This window comes from Chanos chanos, chromosome 13, assembly GCF_902362185.1.
Source record: "Chanos chanos chromosome 13, fChaCha1.1, whole genome shotgun sequence".
Taxonomy (NCBI): Eukaryota; Metazoa; Chordata; class Actinopteri; order Gonorynchiformes; family Chanidae; genus Chanos; species Chanos chanos.
In genome coordinates, this window is record NC_044507.1 from 15247596 (window position 1) to 15272395 (window position 24800).

A 24800-nucleotide genomic window follows, 5' to 3' on the forward strand; every position below is an offset into this window, starting at 1 on the left:
ATAGAAACATTCATATTATTATGATAGATTACCTGTCAAATAATATCTGTTGCACTGCATTCCTCTCTACAGAGTGGTGCAGAGAGTGCCAGAGGGTGGGAGCGGAGTTCAGCTTCGTTCCTTAGGCCTAGGCTCTTTTCCGTGGTGTATACCCTCTGGTATGTTATACTGTTGTTGGGTATCAAATTTTTTTAAAGTGTTGAATGTAATAAACAGGCACAATGATGACTTAAGGTAGCTCTTTTGTCTTTATTGAACAAAAGGTAGAGTATACAGTAAAAGCAGAGAGGAGGTCATCAGAGGCACCCAGACAGAGTCTTGATGGTGGAAGACTAGACTACAAGGTCTCACACACACACAGATATACCCGTGCAGCCCACAGATAATGAGAACTTCTAAAACTGTGGGGCAGGTGTGTGAGAGCTTGGCTGATAAACCAGTGCTTAAGTGAGAGAAGACGAATGCATGTCGGTAACATAAGATGAAATGTCCACACGTTCTATTCACTTCACAAGATATATTGTGATCGTGTTTTACCACTACACCTCTCTAAGAGTCTGGAGATGTCCGGTGATGGTACAAAATAACCAGCTGGGCCCCACACTGTGAAGCAAAAATTGACTGCGGTTAAGGCAAGTGATATTTACAGGGTGCTTATGTGACTGGCTGTTCTTTGGTTGTTTTAACTAGGTTCAGAAAAGAGTACGACCTCAGGTGACTGGAACCAAAAGAAGATTTTAGTGGTTATGCAACTGTGCAAGTATAATTTTGCTAAGCGATCAGTTCTGTAAAGTCTCAGACCTTAAATCTGTAATTTTACTTCATAACTAACATTTAAATTTTCTTACTAACAAAATGTGACAATTAGCAAATTAATCAAAATGTCTCTTAATATTAAAGTGAATAACAATCATGATTTCATAAGATGCATAAAAGCTAAGGGGTTCCAAATAATATCTGAATGGTAAGATTAAAAACAGAGTTGAATATTAACACACTGATTTTACAGAAATAGAAACAGAAATCACAGTTTAAAAGCATATACAGTTTGAGTATCTCTTATCTGAAATGCCTGGGACCAGAAGTGTTTCGGATTTTTTCAGATTTTGGAATACAGTATTTGAATATACATAATGAGATATCTTAGTGCCAACAGAGCATCATGGCAAGTGAAGTCAGGTGTAGAATTTTACACTTGTGGTGTCATGTCGGCGCTCAAAGTTTTGGATTTTGGAGCATTTCGGATTTCGGATTAGGGATACTCAGTCTGTACAACCTGTTTAGCCAAGAGAGTGCAAGGAAAGGGTGGATGGTGTGTGTGTGTGTGTGTATGTGTGTGTGTGTGTCTGTCTGTGCATGTCTGTGCGTGTTTATGAGTGTGAAGCTGCGTGCTTAGCTGGGAGGGAGAAAGCATGCATGTGAGTGCAGCTGCACGTTCACATCTGACCTTAACACTGTTAGAACATGTAGGTCACGTTGGTATATGATTAAGTCTGAACAAGCTGAACAGGAATTCTTGGATTGTGGGACAGACCATTTACTACAGCAGGTCGTCAGGAATGTACTATTCAGTAGCAAAGACTGAACCCAAAGAAAATGAGACGAGTTTTAGCAACCTCTAACTTTTCTTTCGCAAGGACGCTAAATTGTTTCCAGCCTTTTGAGAGCAAGTAGAGCCTGATAATGTAAGAGCTAAATTCATGTTTCCCCTGTTCATGCACAAGTCAGTGCATGATTTACTGTGCATGTTTCATTTGATACTGTGACCGGGCCAGCATGGGCTTAAGTAATACAAGCAGCCAACTGCACAGCCAGGGAACTGCACCCAGGGAAGTATGGTTTTCACATAACACCTCTGTTTTCAAAAACATGTGCACACAGGTAAGATTTACAACAGAACAGAGTTGTGATTTTCAAGTTCAGGTGACAAAAGTCTCTTTCGATACAATGCTATGAATAGAAAAGGATGCTGAGGGCTACTCTGGAAGGAAATTGAAGAAATTTTATTCAGAGGAAATGTAAAAAAATAAAATAAAAAATACAAATTCCTTTTTAATCTCTTCAGTATCGACAGTGTGATAGCAAACAGACAAAACAGAATTTGTTACTAAAATAGCAGAAAATATGCACATCTAAAAGATCTGGAAGATATGATTGAGGGTTGAGGCTGATGATGTTGTGGGGAGGGGGGGGGGTTGTACCAAGGGAAGGAAATCAAGGAAACCACACCTGCTAGTGTCCTGGATCTCACACTGCAAAAACATCATCAGCATCAACAACAAGAACAACAAAAAAAGTGAGCAAAAGGTGTTTAAGTGCAAAGTTAACCAGACAGCATGCAAGTGATTAGAGAAAGGGCTCGCCCTGTGTTATCAACCCTGCAACTGCCTCTGGCAGCACAGCCAATCAGAATCTAAAAAGAAAGTAAGAAACTGAATCACCACAGACAGTTGGTTTGCCAAAATACAAAAAAAACCAAAAACAAAATAAAAAAAAAAAAATAAGGGCTGCACACAATACACCGCAGCCCACAGATACAGACAGGTCACCACAACCTGGAACGCAGAAAACACAAGGGTAGCAGTAAGTCAAGACTAAGACCATGTCTGACAATGACGTAAGCAAATTGACCTGCCTGCTGTGAAGGCAATATAGAGAAAATATAGAGAGGGAAAAAAATACAATAATTGCCAGATCTTGTCTCCAGACCATTCCAAATGAGCCACTTTTGCTAGAAACCAAAGAAAATACCTTTTGGCACAACCCTGTACACAGAACACATACCACATACATGTTGCAATAAAAGTAGTAATACAACCATAAATTCTAGATTTTTCTGCTTCCATGAGCGCCTACTGATGTTTTACTCTTAACATATTTGGTCTAGTAAATTTAGGTTCTGCATCACCTGAATCATAAGATATCTGTCTGTGCAGCATGATTGCTGGCTCAACCCCTTCATATTGAGTAGTTAGTCCAGTGTGCTGCCATCGACTGGCGACCTGTGCAGGGTGTTTCCCCGCCTTTCGCCCCATGAATGCTGAGACAGGCTCCAGTGACCCTAATTAGGCTAAGAGGCTTTGAGAATGAATGGATGCACACTGCACTGGCTCCCAGTCAAATCTCGTATTGATTATAAAATCTTACTATTAACCCATAGAGCACTAAATGGTCTTGCACCACAGTACCTGCGCGAACTCCTGGTCTTTTATGATCCACCACGCCTACTTAGATCAAAAGGTGAAAGCTATTTGTTGGTACCTCGAGTTGTGATGGCTACAGCAGGGGGCAGAGATTTCTCTTACAGAGTCCCACAGTTATGGAACAGCCTCCCAATTAATGTTCGAGACTCAGACACAGTCTCTATGTTTAAGTCAAGGCTGAAAACTTATCTGTTTAGCCAAGCCTTTTGCTAACAGCTCTTTACTAGACAAAGGAGCAGATCTGGAGGGTTCTCGGGCATAGAATGTTTGGTGAACTGGGATGTTTGTATGCTGTCGCCCCCCACTCTAACATGTTCACTCAGGTTTGCTGACAGTGGAGTGGGCGGCTGCCTTGTGTCCCAGAGTGCCATCATGTCTGTATTACCTTCTAGCTCTCCCTTTTAACTATGCTGTAATAGCTAGTCTTGCTGGAGTCTCTGCCTGCACTCGGCACACGATGTATATTTTCCCTTAACCATTATGTGGAAATGAACATCTAACAATGTCTCTCTCTCTTTCTCTCTCTCTCTCTCTGTCAAGCCACACATGCTACTCGTCACACATGCTACTCCTGAGATACTAGTGATCCTGACTCCTCCTGCCCTCTGGACTGATCCATCCTGGTGTTATCATCTTTCATCCCCCGTCAGCCTCCTGTCAGCATCGCCATCCCCTTTGTTCATGCTCCAATTTACTTGTAATTGTAACTGCCCGCTGGGTCGGCACCTATTGCACACCTGTCTGGCCAAGGAGGGGTCTCCTCTCTCTGTGGTCCTTCTCAAGATTTCTCCCATTTTCCCATTTCCCTTTTGGGTTTTTGGGGAGTTTTTTCTTGCCGGCCATGAGGATTAAGTCAGGGTGCCGTCCTGTTTTGATTTTGATTGTTGTGGCCTGTAAAGCCCTTTGAGACTGTAAACAGTGATATTGGGCTCTAGATAAACTTGAAACTTGAAACTTGAATACGCCAGTGTGACAAACAGCATTTAACATTTACGAGTTAGCCCTGACATATTACTTAAATTAAACAACTGTGACAAATACTGATTCTCTCCATTAAGAACCGTGTCACTACACATGTAAACATACACAAGGTTAAAATGTCCTTCATCAGCATTTCTTTGGGAGGACACATTTCTATCTCTTACCTGACCAATAACTGCAATGCACATTTAGTTCATTAGGCATGGATTGAAAGTAACCAAATGGTAAAGGGTAGATCAGGGGTGGGAAAAGTAGAAGTAGAAATACTCTTCCTAAAAAATGTACTCTAAGTAGTGTTAAACTGACAACCATTTTTGTAAACTGAAAATTAGTGACTATTTCACTGACTATTAGTGACTATTTCAGGAGGGATAACTCCACTTAGAGTATTAGAGTACTTTTTTAGCAAGAGTACTTCTACTTTTACTTTTACCATCCCTGGGGTAGACTGTATAGTCCACTAAGTACACATGCAGCATAATCCACAATAAACTAATTTTAACAAAACTTTATCATCAAAAATTAATCAAAAAACAAAAATCAGTAAAAAATAATTGTCAGGTTAACAGCACAGATTTCATGAGGCATACATGTGATCTGAGGAAATTGGGTTATTGATGTATCATTCACTTTTTTGTTTTTTCGATTGCTCTGTGTGTTTGTGTCTCAGAGGAAACAGATCCAGAATATGGAAAGGCCAAAGGAGTGACTGTTGGGATCCTTTTAGTTTTGGAGGATGCCGTTATCACAAACTCTTCAGCAAAGGTTGCTGAAGTTGCTATCGCTATTGTACATTTCTGTTGTTTTGGAGGACGTCATTGTTGTGCAGGATCTCTGAAAGCTCTCTTCTGGCTTGGCATACATTTTTAGTCTTCTGTATGCCCCAAATCTTTCTTATCCAAAAGACCTTAAGTAGACTTTTGATGCAATTTCGAAAGCGTTCATGGAGCTTGGCTCTGTGTAGACACGACATGTGCAGTCTCTTAAGAAAAGACTCTTACTGGAAGCCTGTGATCATGGTGCTGACTGATCGAATAGTCAGACCATTTTTTCCAATGTTCTCGAACATCACAGCTGCGTGCATGAAGAGCATCCTGAATTTGCCTGCCTTTTCCAGCCTGGAGACGGACATGTGGGAGCAACTTGTGAATGTGTGTTAGGAGAAAATTACTAAACCACACACAGATACTCCGAAGTCAAGGCAGTCTTGTTTATTCTTGCAGCAAGGAGACAAGTCACACAATGACACAATCCAGCATCACAGTAGTGAGTTGTCTAATCTTTGTATTCTAGCGTTGACCTTTTTATAAGCTAAAAAGCAAGCTGCACAATACAGGAGGGGCTCAGTGGATTTCATGTTCCTTATATGGAAATACAGAAATAGGAACTTGTTTATGACACCCCATGTCATTTTAGCTGACTATTTGTTAATTACAAGGCATTTTCTTGTTATTGTCGCACTAGCTCTGTCCTTATTTGACATACACCAAACCTTAGCTCAGCAGTTATCTAACCGTATTCATTTGGCCTCTATCCAATAGGCACATGTAAGCATGAGATAAAGCAGTTTTCTTACAGAAGGAATAACACATTTTTCCAACAATGTGGCACTTGTCTAGATTTTTCAGTGCACTTTTCAGTGGACTTTTTTAGCCCATCACATCTGTCACTGTGTCCAGTTCATTTTAAGAATGAAGCCATGTCCGTATGTTTATAACAGTAAAGAATTTTATGTAATGTTACATTAGCATCCTTGTGGTTCAAACATTAATTGCCATTGGAACACTTATTTTATGGTCTCCCCACCGTGAGGTTTTATTTGATAAGAAAATGACTTAACTAGCTGGTTTTCCTAGAGTACTGAAATATATTTTGAGTGTTCTGCATGTTCAGGCTGTGTGTTTTGTGCTACAAAGGAAATTCTTAAATTTCCATTTGACATTGAGGAAAACATTCCATGCATTTGAGACCAGTCGAAGGAGGGGGCAGGGGAGGTACAAGAGCTGAGACTTAATTTGTAGCACAACTAAGCCACCCTGGGAATTACACCCAGAGAAAGAAGTATTTTATAATCACTAGAAGGGGACCCACACAGGCAGGATTTTACAGACTAAAGGTGGGAGCAGAGTCATGAGTTATGTGCCAACCATCAGATTCTTTATTTTGCATTCATTAGTCATTTGGCCATTGTCAAGAAGACACAGAATAAAATATCCAAGGGGAGGAAAGATTAAGCGGTCACTTTTTCAAAATAAAGATAAAAAGGGAACAAGTAAAACTGGTATTGCCAGGATTATGAAAGTATACAAAACATTACATATTTTATTTATAAAATAGACCGGCTGACCAGAAGGCTGAAGGACTCACTAAAAGGAATAGACTCCACTTCCCAAGACTGACACACACACAGACACACACACACACACACACACACACACACACATACACACACACACACGGGGTGGAAGGACTTTATGACCCAACAGCCCCTGAATCTGAGAGATTTGTTTCTTTCTTTGTTATATGGTGATATGTATTGATCATATGTATTGACAGCCTGGAAAAACCCACCAGAATACCAAATAGTTTAGAATTTGACAACACTTGCTTGGATCGTTGTTCGCAGAACAGCATTATCAAGATGTGACGATTGGAAAAGTGGCCAGTAGGTGTCACCGTAGAGACAGGTGTTGGATTGTTTCGAAACTGTTTCGCAATTTACTTCGAACGTTTCAGTGTCTCACGATGCCTCGCTTTGCCTAAAACTACAATTCACAAGAAAAGAGAGACTAACCAAAATGAGTGATAATTTGCAACCTGAATACAGAAATTGGATTTCAATAGCAAAGAGTGCCCACTGAGGCCAAGCAAAATAAAATGGCAAATACACCCAAACAAATTAAAGTTTAAGAAAGGTTATTCATTTAAGTTGTCTAATACTCCTAGCAAAGATACTGCTCAAACACATTATCAAACTTTAAGTAGTAAGGTGAAATGCAACAACTGCTCACACTGACATGGGCTTGTCAGTGGCGGTTGCCAAAACCAACACAGATAAACATATAAACTTGCACAAACACACAATTAACGTAGCCTAGAATTTTAAGACTCTAGGACTCAGCTGATGAGCCTGCGACAGTGTGGCGCGGCCGGCGAGGAATTTGTAATCCCCAAGGAGCTGAGGAGGAAATACTGGGGCTGCAGAGCCAAGACGCGATGATGGTTAAGAAAGAGGAGATACTGACCGTATCTTCCCTGTATCATCATGGGAAACGCAAGATCTTTGGTGAATAAGATGGACAAGTTAACATGACTCACAAAGGGGAAGAGTGTGTTTCGTGAGAGTTCTATTATGTGCTTCACGGAGACATAGCTGCATGATAACATACCAGACTCTATCGTGAGTTTAGACTGTTTCCAGTTAGTGCGGGTGGACAGGAGCTGCAGCGAGAGCATCAAGAAGAAAAGAGGGGAAGTCGCTATTTATGTCAATAACAGATGGTGCAACCCCGGTCACGTTACAGTAAGAGAACGTGTGTGCAGCTAGGACATTGAACTGTTAGCAATCAGTTTTTGTCTGTATTACTTGCCCAGAGAGTTCTCCCAGGCCATTACGATTGTTCTTTGCATTCCTCCAGTGGCTAATGCATCACGGGCCAATGACGTCATCAACTCTGTGACTGTTAGACTACAGACACTACACCAAAGTGCCCTCATAGCCATCTCAGGGAATTTTAATCACATCACCTTAACAACAACCCTGCCCACTTTTAAACAGTTTGTGGACTGCAAGACTAGGGAAAACAAAACATTGGACCTGCTGTATGCTAATGTTAAGGAAGCATACAGCTCCATAGCTCTTCCTCCCCTGGGCAGATCAGATCACAACCTGGTCTACCTTAAGCCCGTCTCTAAACTTGTAGTCCAGCGGCAACCAGTTATCACCTGAACTGTACGGAGGTGGTCAGAGGAAGCAGAGGAGACTCTCCGGGGCTGTTTTGAGGTGACAGACTGGTATGTTCTCTGTAATGCACACGGGGAGGACATAGATGGACTCACAGACTGCATAACAGGTTATGTAAATTGCTGCATGGACCGCATGATCGCCACCAAGACGGTTCACTGTTTCCCCAGCAATAAACCCTGGGTGACTAAGGATATCAAGGCATCACTGAACAGGAAGAAGGCGGCCCTCAGGAGTGGAGACAAGGAGGACATGAAGAAGGTGCAGATAGAGCTGGGGGAAAAGATCACAGAGGGTAAGGAGTGTTACAGGAGGAAGCTTCAGAGGAAACTCCAGCAAAAGAAAAGCAGGGAGGTGTGGAGTAGCACGAGAACCATCAAAAGACCAACCAGGGGAGGGAAGGAGACCTGAATGATGCTAATGAATTAAACTTGTTCTTTAACAGGTTTGATGAGTTGGTTTCTGCCCACCCTCCCCCTAGCTTCTCCAATGACCCCCCCCCCAGCTACCTCCCAGCACCATTTACCACAACACCCCTCTCCTGGCTTCCCTCCCCCAGCATCTCTCCTCAACTTCTGTCTCATCACCTCAGCCTGGCCCCCCTCCCCCATCAGGGCTTTCTAACAGCTGTCCAGGGTCTGTTACCATAACTGAGGAGGATGTGAGAAGAGAGTTCAGCAGACTACGCCCAGGCAAGGCTGCAGGGCCTGACACCCTCAGTCCCAGAGAGCTCAAATGATGTGCTAGTCAGCTTTGTGGGTTCTTTCAGTACATCTTCAGCCTGAGCCTGAGCCTTCATGGTAAGAAAACATAACAGGACACATGACAGTGTACCCTGTGATTTATGATGTTAACCTAAATGAATCATCCACCCTGCTACACAAAACAACAAATTGGCAAGTATACACATTATTTACCCCAGACTAGAGCTGTGAACTGATAAATTCACAGAGAGTACTTGATGTTAACTGAAGGTCAAACAAACCAACATGTTCCATCTTTTTGTAAACAGTGTCTGGCACCGCTGACATGGGCTTTTCAGTGCTTTTGCCAAAACCCACAAGGCATTTTTCCAGATGTCCCTTGAGCACACATGGCCAAATGGTGAATACAGACTGTAAATCTTCAACAACATTGCTCAATCAGCCAGAGCAAATTCAAACATTCGTCACAATACACATAACTGCAAATTACCAATTAGCACACCTTGCTCCTCACTGGAATTTTGAAGCCAGAGAAGATAGTACACAGAATGTTCCTTATGAATGCCAAAAGTAAGTCCTTACTTATTAATGTAACCTTTCTGAATGCAACCGCTACCGCTGCTGACATGAACTTCCCAGTTGCAGTCACCAAACCCACAAACGTTTTTCCCCGAAATTCCCCGAGCCATACAGGAGCAGTTGGTGAATATAGACCCCAAATCTTCAACAGCACCGCATGCATCATATAACACAGAAACAAAAACCGCTAAATCACATACTTTGCCTAACGCTGGAGTTTTAAAGCTGATGAACCCACGTAACATGCTTGATGTCATACCAATGTCTGTCGAAGAAAACCCTTTAATGTTTCTGAACATGACAACTACACCTGCTCACATGGTCGTCTCAGTAGAGGTTGTCAAAATCCACAAGGAATTTTCCCAGAATTCCCTTGGACACACAAGAACAGTTGTGACCTATTGCAACAAAACAATTTATCAACCCCTTCTCACCTCATTCAATCTATATAGGCGTCTATACAGATTGGATAGAAAGTGCTGTAGAAAGTGCTATCTATAGAAAGTGCTTAATACAAGTTGCATCCTTCCCTCAAAGTGAAGAATTTGCTCCTGAGGAGGAGAAATAAGCCTTTGTACAAGACTTTTGATGGGAGGTTGGAACGTATAACTCTTACCTAACATGAAAGTCAAACAAAAGTAGGAGGATACCCTTTGACTTCTTAAAAAAAAAAACCCTGTAAGCACAGAAAGAAGTGTTGGAGGACCGTCTTCATTTAAAAGACAAGAACACATATCCAGTAGTGATGGGGAGTTCGAATCTTTCTACTGACTCGGATCTTTGAATCTCGTTCAGTAAAATGAACAAATCTTTTTTCAAGTCATTTGTTCATTTTGTTCATTTGAACAAGTGTGGCACTGTAGCTGTCATCTGAGTGATGACAGAAAGATGGTTCTCAAACACTAAGAGCTACATGGTTTGCTTCACCTGGTAAAGTATAGCTGTTCTTCTCCTTCCCCCCCTCTGACTCCCAGGTTCAACCTCGCATCGCAGCCTGCCTAGCTGACATTGCCTCCTGGATGTCTGCTAACCATCTCAAACTTAACCCGGAGAAAACGGAGCTCCTGTTTTTTCCTGCTAAGAACTCCCCAGCGATCGACACTGCAATCACCATCGAGGGATCTGCGGTGTTTCCCACCTCAGCAGCCAAAAACCTTGGCGTAACCCTCGATAACCAGCTGACATACTCCGGGCACATCGCAGCAGTCACACGATCCTGCAGATTCGCCCTATACAACATCAGGAGAATCCGCCCTTTCCTCACGCAACAGGCAACCCAGCTCCTGGTCCAAGCGCTTGTCATCTCCCGCCTGGACTACTGCAACGTTCTACTGGCTGGCTTGCCGGCCTGCGCCATCAGGCCGCTCCAGCTCGTGCAGAACGCCGCTGCACGCCTGGTATTCAACCTCCCTAAGCACGCTCACGTCACTCCACTGCTTACTGCACTCCACTGGCTTCCGGTAGCAGCCCGCATCCAGTTCAAGACACTGGTGCTGGCCTACCAGGCCACAAGAGGCTCTGCCCCATCATACCTTCAGTCTCTTATAACGCCTTACACCCCAACTAGGACCCTCCGCTCCACGTCCTCCGGACAACTGACGATCCCCTCACTCCGGGAACCCGGCAGCCGCTCCTCCCGACCACGCCTCTTCTCCGCCATTGCCCCGAGGTGGTGGAACGACCTCCCCCATGCAGTCAAGACTGCGGAGTCTCTTACCATCTTCCGCAGGAAACTGAAAACCCACCTCTTTAGAACACACCTGTCCCCCAATGCCTAACCTCCCTTCCCTAAGAAAAAAAAAAAAAAAAAAAAAAAACCCTTTGTCTTGTATTTCTGTTTGTAAAAGTATTCCAGGGGCGCAATGCGAAAGGTCAATTTGACGCTCAGTCTTATTATGATCTCTGTTGAAGGTATTAGAAATCCGACTGATGCACCAATTGTAAGTCGCTTTGGTAAAAAGCGTCTGCCAAATAACTAAATTGTAAATTGTATAAAACACAAGTTCACTTTTGTTAAGCTCTTTCAACTTTCTGGACCATAGCCTACTGCGTTATTCAGTTGAAATGACTGATTACTTAATTCACCCATACGAGAGCGTTGCGCCTATCAATAAAAAAAATTATCATTCTATGATAGCTATTCATTCTAGCCTACCTGGTCACTGAAGACCCATAGTGTATGAACTCATTCCAACAGAAAGGCAAATTAAACATCCATTCAATAGCTACATAGCTAACGTTAGCTATTAGGCTAACATTAGATAGCTCTCCTCACCAGTAATAATAGCATTGGTCATGTTACTGCTGTAACCACGTGAATAATGAACGAAAGACCCGAAGACCCACAATTATGAGTCATGAACAAATCAGACATTCCTACACTCAGCCTGCACAGTGGTTATGTGACAAGTGAATGGAAGACACAGACCTGAAAGACCGGTTCATGAACGAAGCTGAGCCTGAGTGGCTTGCATGCGTGGCCTAGGGAAAAAATGAATGAATCACTCACTTAGACGACTTGTTGCTCCCGAGTCACACAAAAGATTAGTTCAAAATGAACGAATCGTTCACGAACGACACATCACTAACAGTCACAGTCTTGCATGGGTTTAACATGATCTCCTGCTGATGTAGCCAAATCTTCAAATGCACTGATCAGTCAAAGAAAGCAAAATAAGACTTCCATCAGGCTACATATAACCATAGGCTCAAAATACACACCCTTTGCACATAGTGGGGTTTCCAACTGACCAACGCAAAGAAATGCTTATGTCTGTCACAAATTTAATAAGGATGGGATTTTTGTATTTGTGAATGCAACCACTGGGCACTCTGACATGGGCTTCTCAGTGGCAGTTACCAAAACCCACAAGTCATTTTCCTAGATTTCCCTTGGACACATTGTGACCAATTGTGACTCATCACAACAGAAGGGAATATAGCCCTTTACACACAAGCGAATACAAGTTGCCTCCTTTCCTCAAAGTCAAACTTTCTCCTGAACTGGATATCAAACCCTTTATAAAAGACCTTCAACAGGAGGTTGGAAAGTACAAATCTCACTATAAAAGAGAGCTGAACAAGAAAACCTGTGATTTTTGATGTTAGGCAAAATAAAACATCTGTTTGGCTACACAAAATTATACGGTTGCAAATACACACTTTGCCCCAGACTGGGTTTTCAAGCTGGTGAACATCCAGAAAATGCTAAACATTAGCTGAAAGGTCTGACAAGTAAAAATTCTCCATGATGCCAAATGCAACTACTGACAAGGCTGACATGAGCTTCACAATGATGGTTGCCAAAACTTACAAGGCTTAAAAGGCACACAGGACAAACTGGTGAATACAGGACCAATTGATGAAATGGATGTGCAGGCCCTACATCATCCTCATGTTAGCATCCGATTTCATATCTTGATTATTGAAAGTTATGAAAGTTAATTTGAGCAAGGTGAACATCAGGAGTTGAATTACTTCAGTTGGCCTCTTGAGCAAAACAAAGCTAGAGTCTTGTGATGAAATAGATTGCATGATCACCAACCCCATTTTCCGTTTTAACTAGAGATTTTTAAACTATGCTTTTATGAGGGGTGGAAGTAACAAAAATTACTGATAAAAGTGGAGGCGATAAAAATGCATGTAAATTGAAAAGTAGAGTGGTAAAAATGGATGTGAAATGAAACACAGAGTGATAAATTACCAAGTAATTTGATTAATTTAAAGCCAATTTGATTAAAACATGATATTATGAAAACAGAGCCATTTTTTCATCATTTTTATTCATCATTCATAATTCACAACACAAAATTGCCATTTATCATTAAAGGAAAGTAACCTCAAGGGTGGAAGTGACAAAAATTAATTGATAAAAATGGAGGTGATGAAAATGCATGTGAATTGAAAAACAGAGGGGCAAAAATGTATGTGAACTGAAAAATAGAGTGACAACTTATTATGCTTATCATGCTTAATCAGTGGCCTGTACAATGTAGCCTTTAACACTGGCATGCTTTCAATCTATGCCAAATGAACATTTAAAACTAATGTTGCATTTTCAAGAGCATATATTGTAGGTGCCAAACTGTTAACACTAGCAGTATCACAACCTGCTATAGGCCTATTAAAATAAAGAGTGACTATATGAAATTATGCATTACATTTATGTTCAATTCTAATCATCAAGATATTATTGGTCACAAAATGTGTGTACACTGGGGCCTGAATAGCCTTTCAGTAGTAACCTGGGCAAATAAGCACCAACTGAGTAAGAAATTTTATGTCTATTAATGTTCTTTAGCCACATGCTTACATTGTCTTCACAGGAAAACAATAAGTTCTGTACCCTCAGTGTGGTAGTAATGTCAAATCCTCATGAGATTACCTGCCTGAAAATGTGTACATAATGATGTCTGAACTGCCCTTGTGGCAACACACACAAAGGTAATAGCAGGGTAACAAGGTCATTGGTGCCAGCTAAGTGTCTTATGGTAGATCTATTAATGTTGTTTGATCACATTCTATAAAATTTGTGGGTAGCGTTAGAGCTGTATATGTTGTGTTCCTTGTTGTTTTGTGATCTGTTACTTCTCCTCCCCGAGTTACTCCACCCAGGTCACCCCCCTGCTAATTGATGCTTCATTTATTTAGAGGTTACAATAGAGCAAGGGTGGAAAAAGTAAAAGTGGAAGTACTCTAAAAAAAAAATAAGTCACTCATTTACAATTTACAAAAATGGTTGTCAGTTTAACTCTACTTAGAGTTCTTTTTTTTAGCAAGAGTACTTCTACTTTTACTTTACCACCCCTGCATAGAGCCATTGAAGTATACCGGCTGGTTCCAGTAGCACAGACAAGAGGCTTTTGACTGATGAATGGCATTCATAGAGCAGCATGTAACTAGTGTATGCGAGGGGGGAAATACTGGAAATTTGGCTAAATTTAGAAAAAACAACAACTTATGCATACCTTCCAGAAAAGGACTACATACTATGGCCTAGATCATCCTTGGAGGAGGCACCAGAGCTTTTCATTCACCAACCCTCTGACATACAGTCAGATTACAGTTATCACTTCCTCATAAACTTTAAATTGTGTGGCTAGGAAAACAGCTACTTGTACAAACTCAATGTGGGGGCAATTTCTGATCTACATTACCTTTCATATTGAGGCCTGAATCACCTTTGCAGCAACCAGCGGCGCGCCTATGATAATCACTTACTTGTGAAATAGAAACTGTGTTGCTATTTCTTGTGCACCCTCAGTACGGGGTAATTTCAAATTTACTTTACATTACCTTTCAAAAAGTGTGTACATATTGAGAACCAAATCACCTTCATGAAAATCAGGGGTTAGTATACATGGACCCCGCAATAAACTGTACGCCTATGATAATTGCTTGTTCATAAAATTTAAAATGTGCGTGCAGGAAAACAAAAACGTGTGCACCAGTAGGCAGGCTATTAGGAAAAAAACTGACTCACCACTAAAGAAATTGAATTGGAATGGTAAACACCCACAGATCAAATTGTGAACCTTACAGTTAGCTAAATCTCTAGGTGGCTGAGCCCGGCCAAATTTCAGACAAAATCGGTGGTCTTGCACTTTTCAAAATTTGAGACACTGATTAGGCTTTGATGTGTGCTGCTCTGGATAGACATAGAGAAGGATCAAGTTGCACCCATCAGACTTATAGATTATTTGTTCTCCGGTATGTCATATAGACAGTGTGCTTTAGGTTTTGGCCCCATTATCTCATACACGTTAAAAAACCTTCAGGGGAACTGAAAGATATTTGGGTGTAGGAACAAAGCAGCATAAAAGTTCTCCACTGTTGCCAAGAGCTTCAACATTCTTGTATCTGGTCTGATACTGATATTAGCGGTGGCACTAATGCAACAAATAGCTCCTTAATGGTTATATGTTTGGTTTGTTTTCTGCCTTCTGTATGTCACAGAACTTGTATGACTCAACAAAAAGGCACTTCATGGGACTGGCTCCCCACCCTTACTGCACATTTTGCCCACATGATACCTTAGGTTCATTAAGTGCATCTCGTGTTTTTAGTACAGTATAGTTGACATTATTTCTTTATGGAAAAACACAGATTTCATAATGCTTTTGATCTCTTAAATGAGGATTTGAGACATAAAATCACAGGAAGAATATGTGAATTATAACTGGTAGGCATGACGGCAGCAAAAAAGTAATTGTGCAGTGCTGGATTCCATCTGTTAGTCTCTCAATCAAACACTGGCTACAAACCTTTTTAAATGTTCTTTATTTAGAATTATCTTTTATTATCTTTAGAATTATCTACTAACTTCCCATTTGGTGGTGGTGTAGGGAGTTGTCCGGGGAGGTTTGGGGAAGGTGAATGTATGGGAAATGTTACCATGAAACAAAACCCTGTTCTTCTAATTAAATTCAGATAAAACGCTGAATTACAAAAAAATCAAGATTATTTCAACAGCTATAGTTCAACTACAATTAATCTATAGCAAATGTTTAAAAAACCCTTATACCTAGACTGACCTATTGGCACTGACTCTTTTTATGATGTAGATTAATGAATATAATCAATAAATGTAATGTAAATATAATCAATTTCAGCCATTTAAAACATAACAGGGATCACGATCGACTCAGTGCACACAGCTGGTGGGGGGAGGGGTTTAACGTGAACCCCACGGCAGGGGTGAGGTCCAGTTCATCCTCAGACACCCCTGGAGGAGGAGTGAAGCGGAAATGTTGCAGGAAGGAGGTGAAGAAGAGGAAAAGCTCCATTCTGGCAAGACTCTCACCTAGGCATACTCTTCGGCCTTAAAATATGTGGAGAGAGGAATGTGAAACATTAAATTACAAACATATCATATTAGCAAGCATTATATTTCAATTAAAGGTAAGTGAAAAGAACCAGGTCGCAATGTAGAATTGCACAGTTTCAGTATTTTGAAAGCTACTGCAAAGATCATTTTAAAGAAGGCATTTTGAGTCATCAAGATAACTTTTTGGTAAATGCACAATCTTAAGCATACCTGCAGAGAAGGGCATGAAGGCATCTCTCTTACGAAACCGACCCTGCTCGTCCAGGAAATGTGCTGGGTTAAAGGTGTAAGGGGTCTCCCATTCACTCTCATCCCTTAACACAGACGTCAGCAGAGGAAACACACAAGTTCCCTGTGAAAATGTTGGGGTAAATAAGTAAATGAATACATATGTAGATAGATCAAAGGACATATCTTGCTTTTAGCAGCTATGATTGAAGCTCTTAGCACACAAAAATGAAAAGTGCACTTTAGAGTGAACTATTTTTGATTGTATCCATTTTGGTATAGACAGACCTTCTTGATGAAAAAGCCTTCAAAATTAACATCACAGCTTGTGGTGTGAGGGAGACTCATGGGTACAATATTGGCCAGTCTCTGAATTTCATGGATCACTGCATCTGTATAAGGTAAGTTCTTCCTGTCTTCCACCACTGGCTGCCGACCGCCAATCACCCTGTCAATCTCTTCCTGGACCCGGTCTAAAGTAATATGAACAATGGCTTAATCACTCGTACACTTGTACCAAGTGAAATTATATCCCCGTATTTAACAGTGAAAGCATTAGATGTAACACCAGTTTAACTATTTCTTTGTATCAGCCGTAAATCTTTACCCTGTATATGTGGGTACTTGGCCATAAGCAGAAATCCCCAGCGCAGTGTCGTGCCAGTAGTGTCTGTCCCCGCAGCAAATAGGTTAGCAATCGTGTAAATGAGGTTACTGTCATGGAAAAGTGAGTCTTTCTCTCCCAATTCCTGACACACACACACACACACACAAAACAAAAGATGCCTCTGGAATAAATCAACACAGCATGTTGCCAAATGTACTTTGAGGAAGATATTCATCTCTAAATGTACAAAGTCTGCCACAAAAGTGTTTCTATCAACAATGTTATGTATGGAACAGAAGCCCACCTCTGCACTCTGTTTACGGGTAAGGAAGACGTCAACAAAGCCTCTGCAATCCTGAGGATTCAGTGTTGCCTGCAAACCTTTCACCAGTTCCTTCATTTCCTTGACATTACTCTCAACATTATTCATGAGTAGTTTCCAGTTCTTCAGCCATGGGCCCAGTGAGGGAAAGAGGTTGTAGACCTAGAAGTCCATTCAAACATAGGGAAACCGATTGTATGCACATACTTCCTTCATGAAACAACAACAGTTGTGCTTTGTAGACATACAAATTGTTTAGATCAAAAAACCCGGACGGGGCATTAGTTCGACAGTTCATATGACTTTTTGGATCCACACACAGAAATTCCATAGAGAAAATACCTGCAGAGAGGGAGAGCCAACAATTCTGATGTTTTCATTGGCTCGGTTTACCATAGCTTTGAATTGAGGGTCATTGTAGTCAAATCTGTTGCCATACACAATGGCTGAGATGATATTGGATACAGCATAATTTACGGGTTGGGTTGTATCAAATGGTTTCCCTAGAAAAGAAAAACAAATTTTAGGACAGCAAATTTTAGAAAGATTTTAGGACTCAAAGCATGAGGACCATTAAAATGCTTCTAACGTAAAAGCATGCTGTAAGTGTATCATTTTACTGTATTATACACTCTGTTAAAAGTACAACAAAAGAAGTGGTCTTATAGCAAGAAATGTTTCAGGTAGTGCCAAAAATATGAATGGTGGATGGATGCACAATTCATGTTTACAAGCTTCATCTCAATAACTGAAAGGGTTCAAATGAGAAGACATGATGGTTCATTAAGTGACTTGAAAAGGAACCAAATTAGCCTTATGGTTTGCATGTCCATATAAAATAACATTTAGACTGTCTCTTTTTGTATGATAATATATGATTCTTACCTTCAAACTTCTTAAACACTTCTCTCAGGTACAAGGTCTCCTCAATAATTTTCGCCTCACTCCTTTTTTTGCCCATGCCAAAATCCCGCAGATTAGAGAGGGCAAAGCGCCTCATCGCTTTCCAGTTTTCTCCATTTGAGAAGAGGATGCCTATGAGGAATATGTTTGCATTTATAAAAGGTACATGTGTCAATAATTTGCTTCACTATGGTCATGGGCGGGTGCTTAAGGTGACTCTTGCTGTTTTCTTAGTCTGTCCTCACATTGTGCTCCTCTCTTTTGGAGCACTCTTGACCCTCTTTGGAAACTTGTCTTACATGTGGGATGGCACTGTAAACACAATTTGCTATATTCTGGAAGGGTCAGGATCCTACCATTGCACTACAGTGACTCCTAACATTTAGTAAGAGCACAGTTGTAGGCAGATCCAGGCAAATAGCAGGGACTCCCACATGCTTTTCATCCCTGTGGAGACGCTTATACACTGGAAGTTGAAAAGAAAGTGGTAAATAACGTATGTATCTGAGGATGCGTGTGCAAGTCTTCACCTTCCCGCACTGGTGTGTGAGGACGGGGGATGTATGACAGTACAGGGATATGGACATGCCAGATTGGGAGAAAGCAGGGTCAAAATCCCAAAAAGGCGTACCTCTATACATTTGACGTTCTCCTGTTGTCTTAATATGTAACTCATTGAGTATGACAATTGCACAATATGGAACTAGCACAACTCATGGTTAATGATATATACATGTGTACTTCAACCCAGACATAATCGCTGCCTCCTTATAAACCATACGTCTTTCAATGTTTCAAATCTATGACTGTTCGAATCAAAAAGAAAGATTAACCACGATCAACAAACTTACATTTCTGCAATAGGACATTGAAAAGATTCATTTCAATGACCAGCAGCCGTTATTACAAAATCATTCATTTTTTCATATCATTATTCCTCAACTGCTTAAAAAAACATGAAGACGAAAAACCTTGTCAAACCACTACCTGAGTTCCATTTTTTTTCCTTACCATAACCTTGGTTCAAATCATGAAATACAGGAGTAACATCTCTGTCTCCAAACTCCTCTCCACAGTTCACAAGAGCTTGCTTTACAGTCTTGTATCCAGCCAAAACAACCACTTTCTTGGGCCCGAAGAACACAGTGAAAACTGATCCATATTTCTTCGAGAGCTGTAAGGCATTGAAGGAAGATTCTGTTATGAACAACTATCTTAGGCTTCCCTTAACTGTTGATCCTAAAAGCTATGGATAAAATATATGTCCCTTGGCAGAATTTGCAGGTTTTCTCTCATCTCATCACGGAAGTGCATGCACTGCGTGTTAAAGTAACACCGATACAGGTATGATTACCTCTTAGAATAAAGTCTTAAATTAAGACCGCAAAGGCAACATATTTATCTGCAAACAGTCTGACCTTCATCTCTTGTTTTGACAACAGCACCCACCTCACAAAGGCTCATGTAAGGTCTTTTGAGATCCAGGAGTAGCAAGTTGCCAAGAATAGGCAGTGGTTTGGGTCCTGGAGGTTCCTTTCCTTGTGTCAGGGTGCTGGAGCTAGAAAGTATGAGGTAAAAAAACAGAAGGAACAGCACAGCAGAAAGGACTGTGCTCATGCATGGAAACTGTAGAAGCTCTTCAACCACAGCCATAGTCAACACCGCGAGTGATTGTTATTCTCAGGGAGCATGCTAACAAATAGGACTCTTGAAAATAGCACAGAGGGAGTGGTTTATGCTGCATCCAATCGTGTGCAGCAGAGAAACATTCAGGTGTGTTTTATGGGGCATCTCTGTTTTACTCAAGTATAAATCTGTGTGCCACAATTCATTTCAAAAGTATTTTTGAAACGCATTTTATTCTGATACATTTCCCCATACATATTCCTTTGTTTATTGCAAGATTAAATCAGCGGAAAAAAAGTACTCAAATACACACACTGCTTCACTTTTTCCACATTAATTCGACATCGAATTCCCGATAAGTTCGGGTGTGACCAAAATGTCTGAAAAGCTGACGTTATTTCAACATTGAAAATCGATAGCAACTTTTAGTAGAGATCTGACTTCGGTCAGATGAGGTGCAACGCTAAAACAACCACTGCAGTACAAGCGAGCTTTTCTCATCATCACCGCTCAGGGAGCAATTTAACAGTCTGTAACTACACGGTGTTCCTTTCCTCGATGTTTGTTTTCCTTGTTTGCTCAACTTTCATGTAAAATAGGTTTCAAACATGAAAATATTCATAGAATATAACAAAACACTGGAGTAGCTACACCTCTATTGGACAACGTTTTTAAAAGACAATGCTCACGCTGACTGAGCAGAATCATAAGTAGGGTCATTTAAACCAAGCCAAGTGATCACTGTTTTATCCCCGTAAGCTACACCAGTGCTGCTTTGACGTTTTTTGTTTTTTGTAATTTTGTCTTTCACTTGCTTTGCTTTAGGGGAATTAGTTAGCTCTTGCCTTGATCAGTTGAGTTACCTTGTTTTTAAGTAGTCACTTTGCATGTCTTAAGCTTCTTTGCCACGGTTTATTTTGTTGATTTTGTCTTCAATGGTTGCTCGTCGTTGTTTTCTCTTATGCTGCTTTCCATTTTCTGTGCTTAGTTGTAAACTCAATTTGTCATTTCATCACTATTTGTGATACTGAACTCTCTCTTTCTCTCTCTCACACACACACACACACGCTAACTCTCACGCGTTTAAACCCGTAATTTTGTCATTGAGAACATTATTCTATTGTTTGTCTTGTTGCGGAAACATGTGCTTAATACCATTCAAAACGTAAAAACGTTGTTGAAAGTTCTGATATAGAACTCTCATCCTAGGTTAAAGTATGTACTTTTCTTTTGTTACCTTTTTGTTCTACTTGTTGATAAGTCAATATGCCTTCTGTGTCTGTTATTTACGCTTTCTGATACGTATCTGTTAATTGCAAAAAATTTAATCCCGCACTGCATGTCATGCTTAAACTATACTGAATACTTGCAGTACTTCAATAACATTATCAGAAATATAGCTTAACATTTTGTTTCTCGAGTAAAAACTCTACGGTTGCTTCCAAATAATCACAATAAAAAATGTGGTTTTTAAAATTGTAGAAAAAGAACAGCCTTATGGTTTCATTCAAAGCCATAGCTCTCTTCCATTCAGAGGTTTACTATGTTCTCTGATTTAAATAACTCTGAGTTTTCACTAAACCCACTTTTTGGAATACCCCTTCAGCTGTTATCACGGTTCTCACAGAGACACTTCTGAGTCATTTCCACTCAGTTAACAAAAACAAAAAACGATTCGGATACACCCTACATGTTTTGTGCTCTGGGATGTGTGCGCATGAGCGGCACAGTTCTGTTTATGCCAGAAAACACGATGTAGTGCGCATGCGTGGCTTTCATCCTGAGGACAAAAAGAGGATGGCATACCGGATTTTTTTTAAAGAGTTTGTAAGAAAGACTCATAAAGACACACAAAACAACAAGGATATGTACTACTGACTTCTTTCTATTTCAGTAATTTACCTGTGTTTTTATACTTAAGTACACGTATTACACTGGACAACGAAGATTTTGCTCCCTGAACTCTTTTGGGCATATTTAATCCATTTTGGGATGCTGATCACGAAAATCACCTAAAAATTTTCCTATCTCGTACCATTTTGTAGATATAATCTATTTTTGAGACTTTCTGTCATATTTTAACCTTACAAATATATTGTCCGCAAAGCTGGCTGCTTTGGTCAGTCCAAGCATGCCTGGCCACGCACTCATTGTAAATGACTGTTTTACTGAAGTATTTTTCAGGAGGGATACTTTAACTCTACCTTTTTTTAGTAACAGTACTTCTGTTTGTGCTCTCTACACCCCTGCGTATTATCAGATACTTTAAAACATAATTTTACAGAGAGGTATACCCTACTGGTTATAGCCACATGGTTGTAGTTACTGAATACATCGCTACATATAATTATGGTTACTGAATAGCCATTTGAAGTGTATATGACAGACGAATATAAACAATTCCATTTCTTCAGTTCCTTCAGAGACTGACAATAAAATATTCTTTTCTCCGTTTTTGATTCAGGATGAGAAATACATTGAACCGAGAGGAAACTGTAGCATCTTTCACAGCTGGTCAGTTAGTTTCTGCGGTCCTAACTCCTGGAAGAACACACCAGTTGATCAGTTGCCAGGAGAGAGAGCTCAGGGAAATTAAATATTTACTAATGTCTGAAATCCAGGTGCAATTTAGAATGAATACAGTGGTTTTAGTCTACAACTTAGTCTAAATTTACATAACAGCTATGGGAGTTACAGGCTCATTATTTTGGCTGATTTCATAAAGTTCTCTAAGGAGCTCCTCTGACCACAAGAACCCAATCAATTACAAAGTACTTAAAGGTGTCCCCATGAACTTGAGCTATGGCAGCTCTCTTTTGTATTTCACCAGTGATAGAATGCAGTCTTTACATGTATTGTGCTCATTTTGCACAAGTTATTGAAATGAAAGTCAATACTGGAATTTAACTGCATGTTTGTCACAGTATTAATGTTGTTCTTTCCTGACTAACGTTACGTTGTACCATATTCATTTTTGACATCTGGTAGATAACTAGATAGTTATAATTGTTATATCACAATAGACAGCAAAAATGTGAATCACAAGACCGAGAATTAATATGCTACATTTTAAGTGGTACATTGTGTTAGTACAGATTTCCACGTGTTATTTATCAAGAAACACACACAAAGAAAAGTCGAGCAGTACATGAAAAACATCAGATTAAATAATAAGAAATAAACTAAAATTATCCATCCTGGCTGGTATATACTTAGGGGTCGTTGAGTAAAAAAAAGTGTGTAAAGTAGCAAAGGTCCTTAAAAGAACTAAAATAAAAAATAAGGAGCACAATCGTGTATTAAGTGTCTGAACCCCCTTACATACTCATAGTTTCCATAAAGAGGGGGCTCTACCAACACATAGTCTCAGATTCAGCCGGATGCTTCACTTTGAGTTGAGGTTAGGGCCTAGGTTATGAATCTTAGTTAATTTTTTCCATATGTTCTGTAGGTGAGAGAGGACCGGGTGGGAATGCATATCAGGTGACATTTTGATGGTCAAACATGCCAGAGGGGTGAGAGGGAGGTACACATTACATGGCCATGGGGAAGCTCTCTCTGGTGGTAGATACCACTTGGCAGTATGTCTCAGACTGAAAGCATAATGATAAAATAGCAAGTCCCAAGCCCCTTTTGTCCACTGGTAGTTGTAATTTTTCCAAACGCATCGTTGGTCATTTTCCATTCCAGAGAAATTTGTCACATATGCTGTGAAAATGCTTGAAGTATTTCGTAAGGGTATGTATGGGGAGAGATTTAATGAGATAGTTAAGTTTAGGAATACGGTTCATTTTGAGAACATTCACCTTGCCCCATAGTGATAGAAATAAGAATGACCATCTATCTACATCGCATGATATTTTCCTCAGTAGGGGGTCAAAGTTCTTTTCCACAGTCTCATCTATTTTAGGGGGAGAAGACAATACTTAAATACCTGATGCCCTCTGGTGGCCATATTGAAAGGATCTGGCTTGGAATAGGGTTTTTGGACAGAATGCGATCAGAGGGAGAGCCTCTACCTTGCTCCAGTTAACTTTGTAGGCAGGGGTGGAAAAAGTAAAGTAGAAGTACTCTTGCTAAAAAAAAAAAAAAAAGTATGCTAAGTAGAGTTAAACTGACAACCATTTTCATAAATTGTAAATGAGTGACTATTTTACTCTTACTTAAGTATTTTTCAGGAGGGATACTTAAACTCTACTTAGAGTACTTTTCTTTAGCAAGAGTACTTCTACTTTTCCACCCCTGTTTGTAGCCAGAGAGCTTTGAGAACTGGTTAATGGCGTTAAGAAGGGCTGGAATAGATGTTGCGGGGTCTAATGCAAAGCAAAGTATATCATCCGCATATAACATCAGTTGGTGCATAAACTGAGTCACCGATTTTGACTCCTAGGGAACCAGAGTTTGTATGTATTGCTTCTGCCAGTAGTTCAATAGCTCAACAAAAGAGCGCTAGCAAGAGTCCTGATCCTTGACGTGTCCCTCTGCCCAGCATAAAATAGTTTGCACTGCTGCTTCTGGTTGCATATACAAGATCTTTATCCATTTTATGAACACTTGTCCGAATCCAAAGCTTCTCAGCTCACTGACCAAATACCTCCACTGAACTCAGTCGAATGCTTTCTCTGCGTCAAGCAAGGTGGCGGCGACTGGAGAGTTCAAATTGCAGACTGCCCACGTGATATTTAGCATCTGTCTTACATCACCTGAAGAATTCCTCTTTTGAATAAAACCTGCCTGATCACGATGTACAAGTGAGGTGAGTACATTGTCTATTCTGTTGGCCAGAATCTTTGATTGGATTTTACAGTCTGTTTGTACGAGGCTAATAGGGCGATAACTTTTACAGTCAGTGGGATC

At 40.5% G+C, this 24800-nt stretch overlaps 1 protein-coding gene across 1 annotated transcript; it reads right to left on the reverse strand.

Moving 5' to 3' along the window:
* Window positions 1-16063: 16063 nt before the first annotated feature.
* LOC115826809 (cytochrome P450 2K1-like) lies at window positions 16064-19970 on the reverse strand. Its single transcript, XM_030790715.1, has 9 exons — window positions 19767-19970; window positions 19329-19491; window positions 18300-18449; window positions 17757-17917; window positions 17397-17576; window positions 17093-17234; window positions 16774-16958; window positions 16468-16609; window positions 16064-16251 (listed from the first exon to the last, which is right to left on the reverse strand). Exons 1-9 carry the CDS (start codon window positions 19968-19970, stop codon window positions 16064-16066), a joined length of 1515 nt encoding a protein of 504 aa, XP_030646575.1.
* Window positions 19971-24800: the final 4830 nt, after the last annotated feature.

Coding starts and splice junctions, on each gene's coding strand:
- LOC115826809 (XM_030790715.1), bottom strand. CDS start 19,970: ATGGCTGTGGTTGAAGAGCTTCTACAGTTTCCATGCATGAGCACAGTC. Junction 17,918..18,299: donor AGTGTTTAAGAAGTTTGAAG/GTAAGAATCATA, acceptor TTTCTTTTCTAG/GGAAACCATTTGATACAACC. Junction 16,959..17,092: donor CAAGTACCCACATATACAGG/GTAAAGATTTAC, acceptor ATATTACTTTAG/ACCGGGTCCAGGAAGAGATT.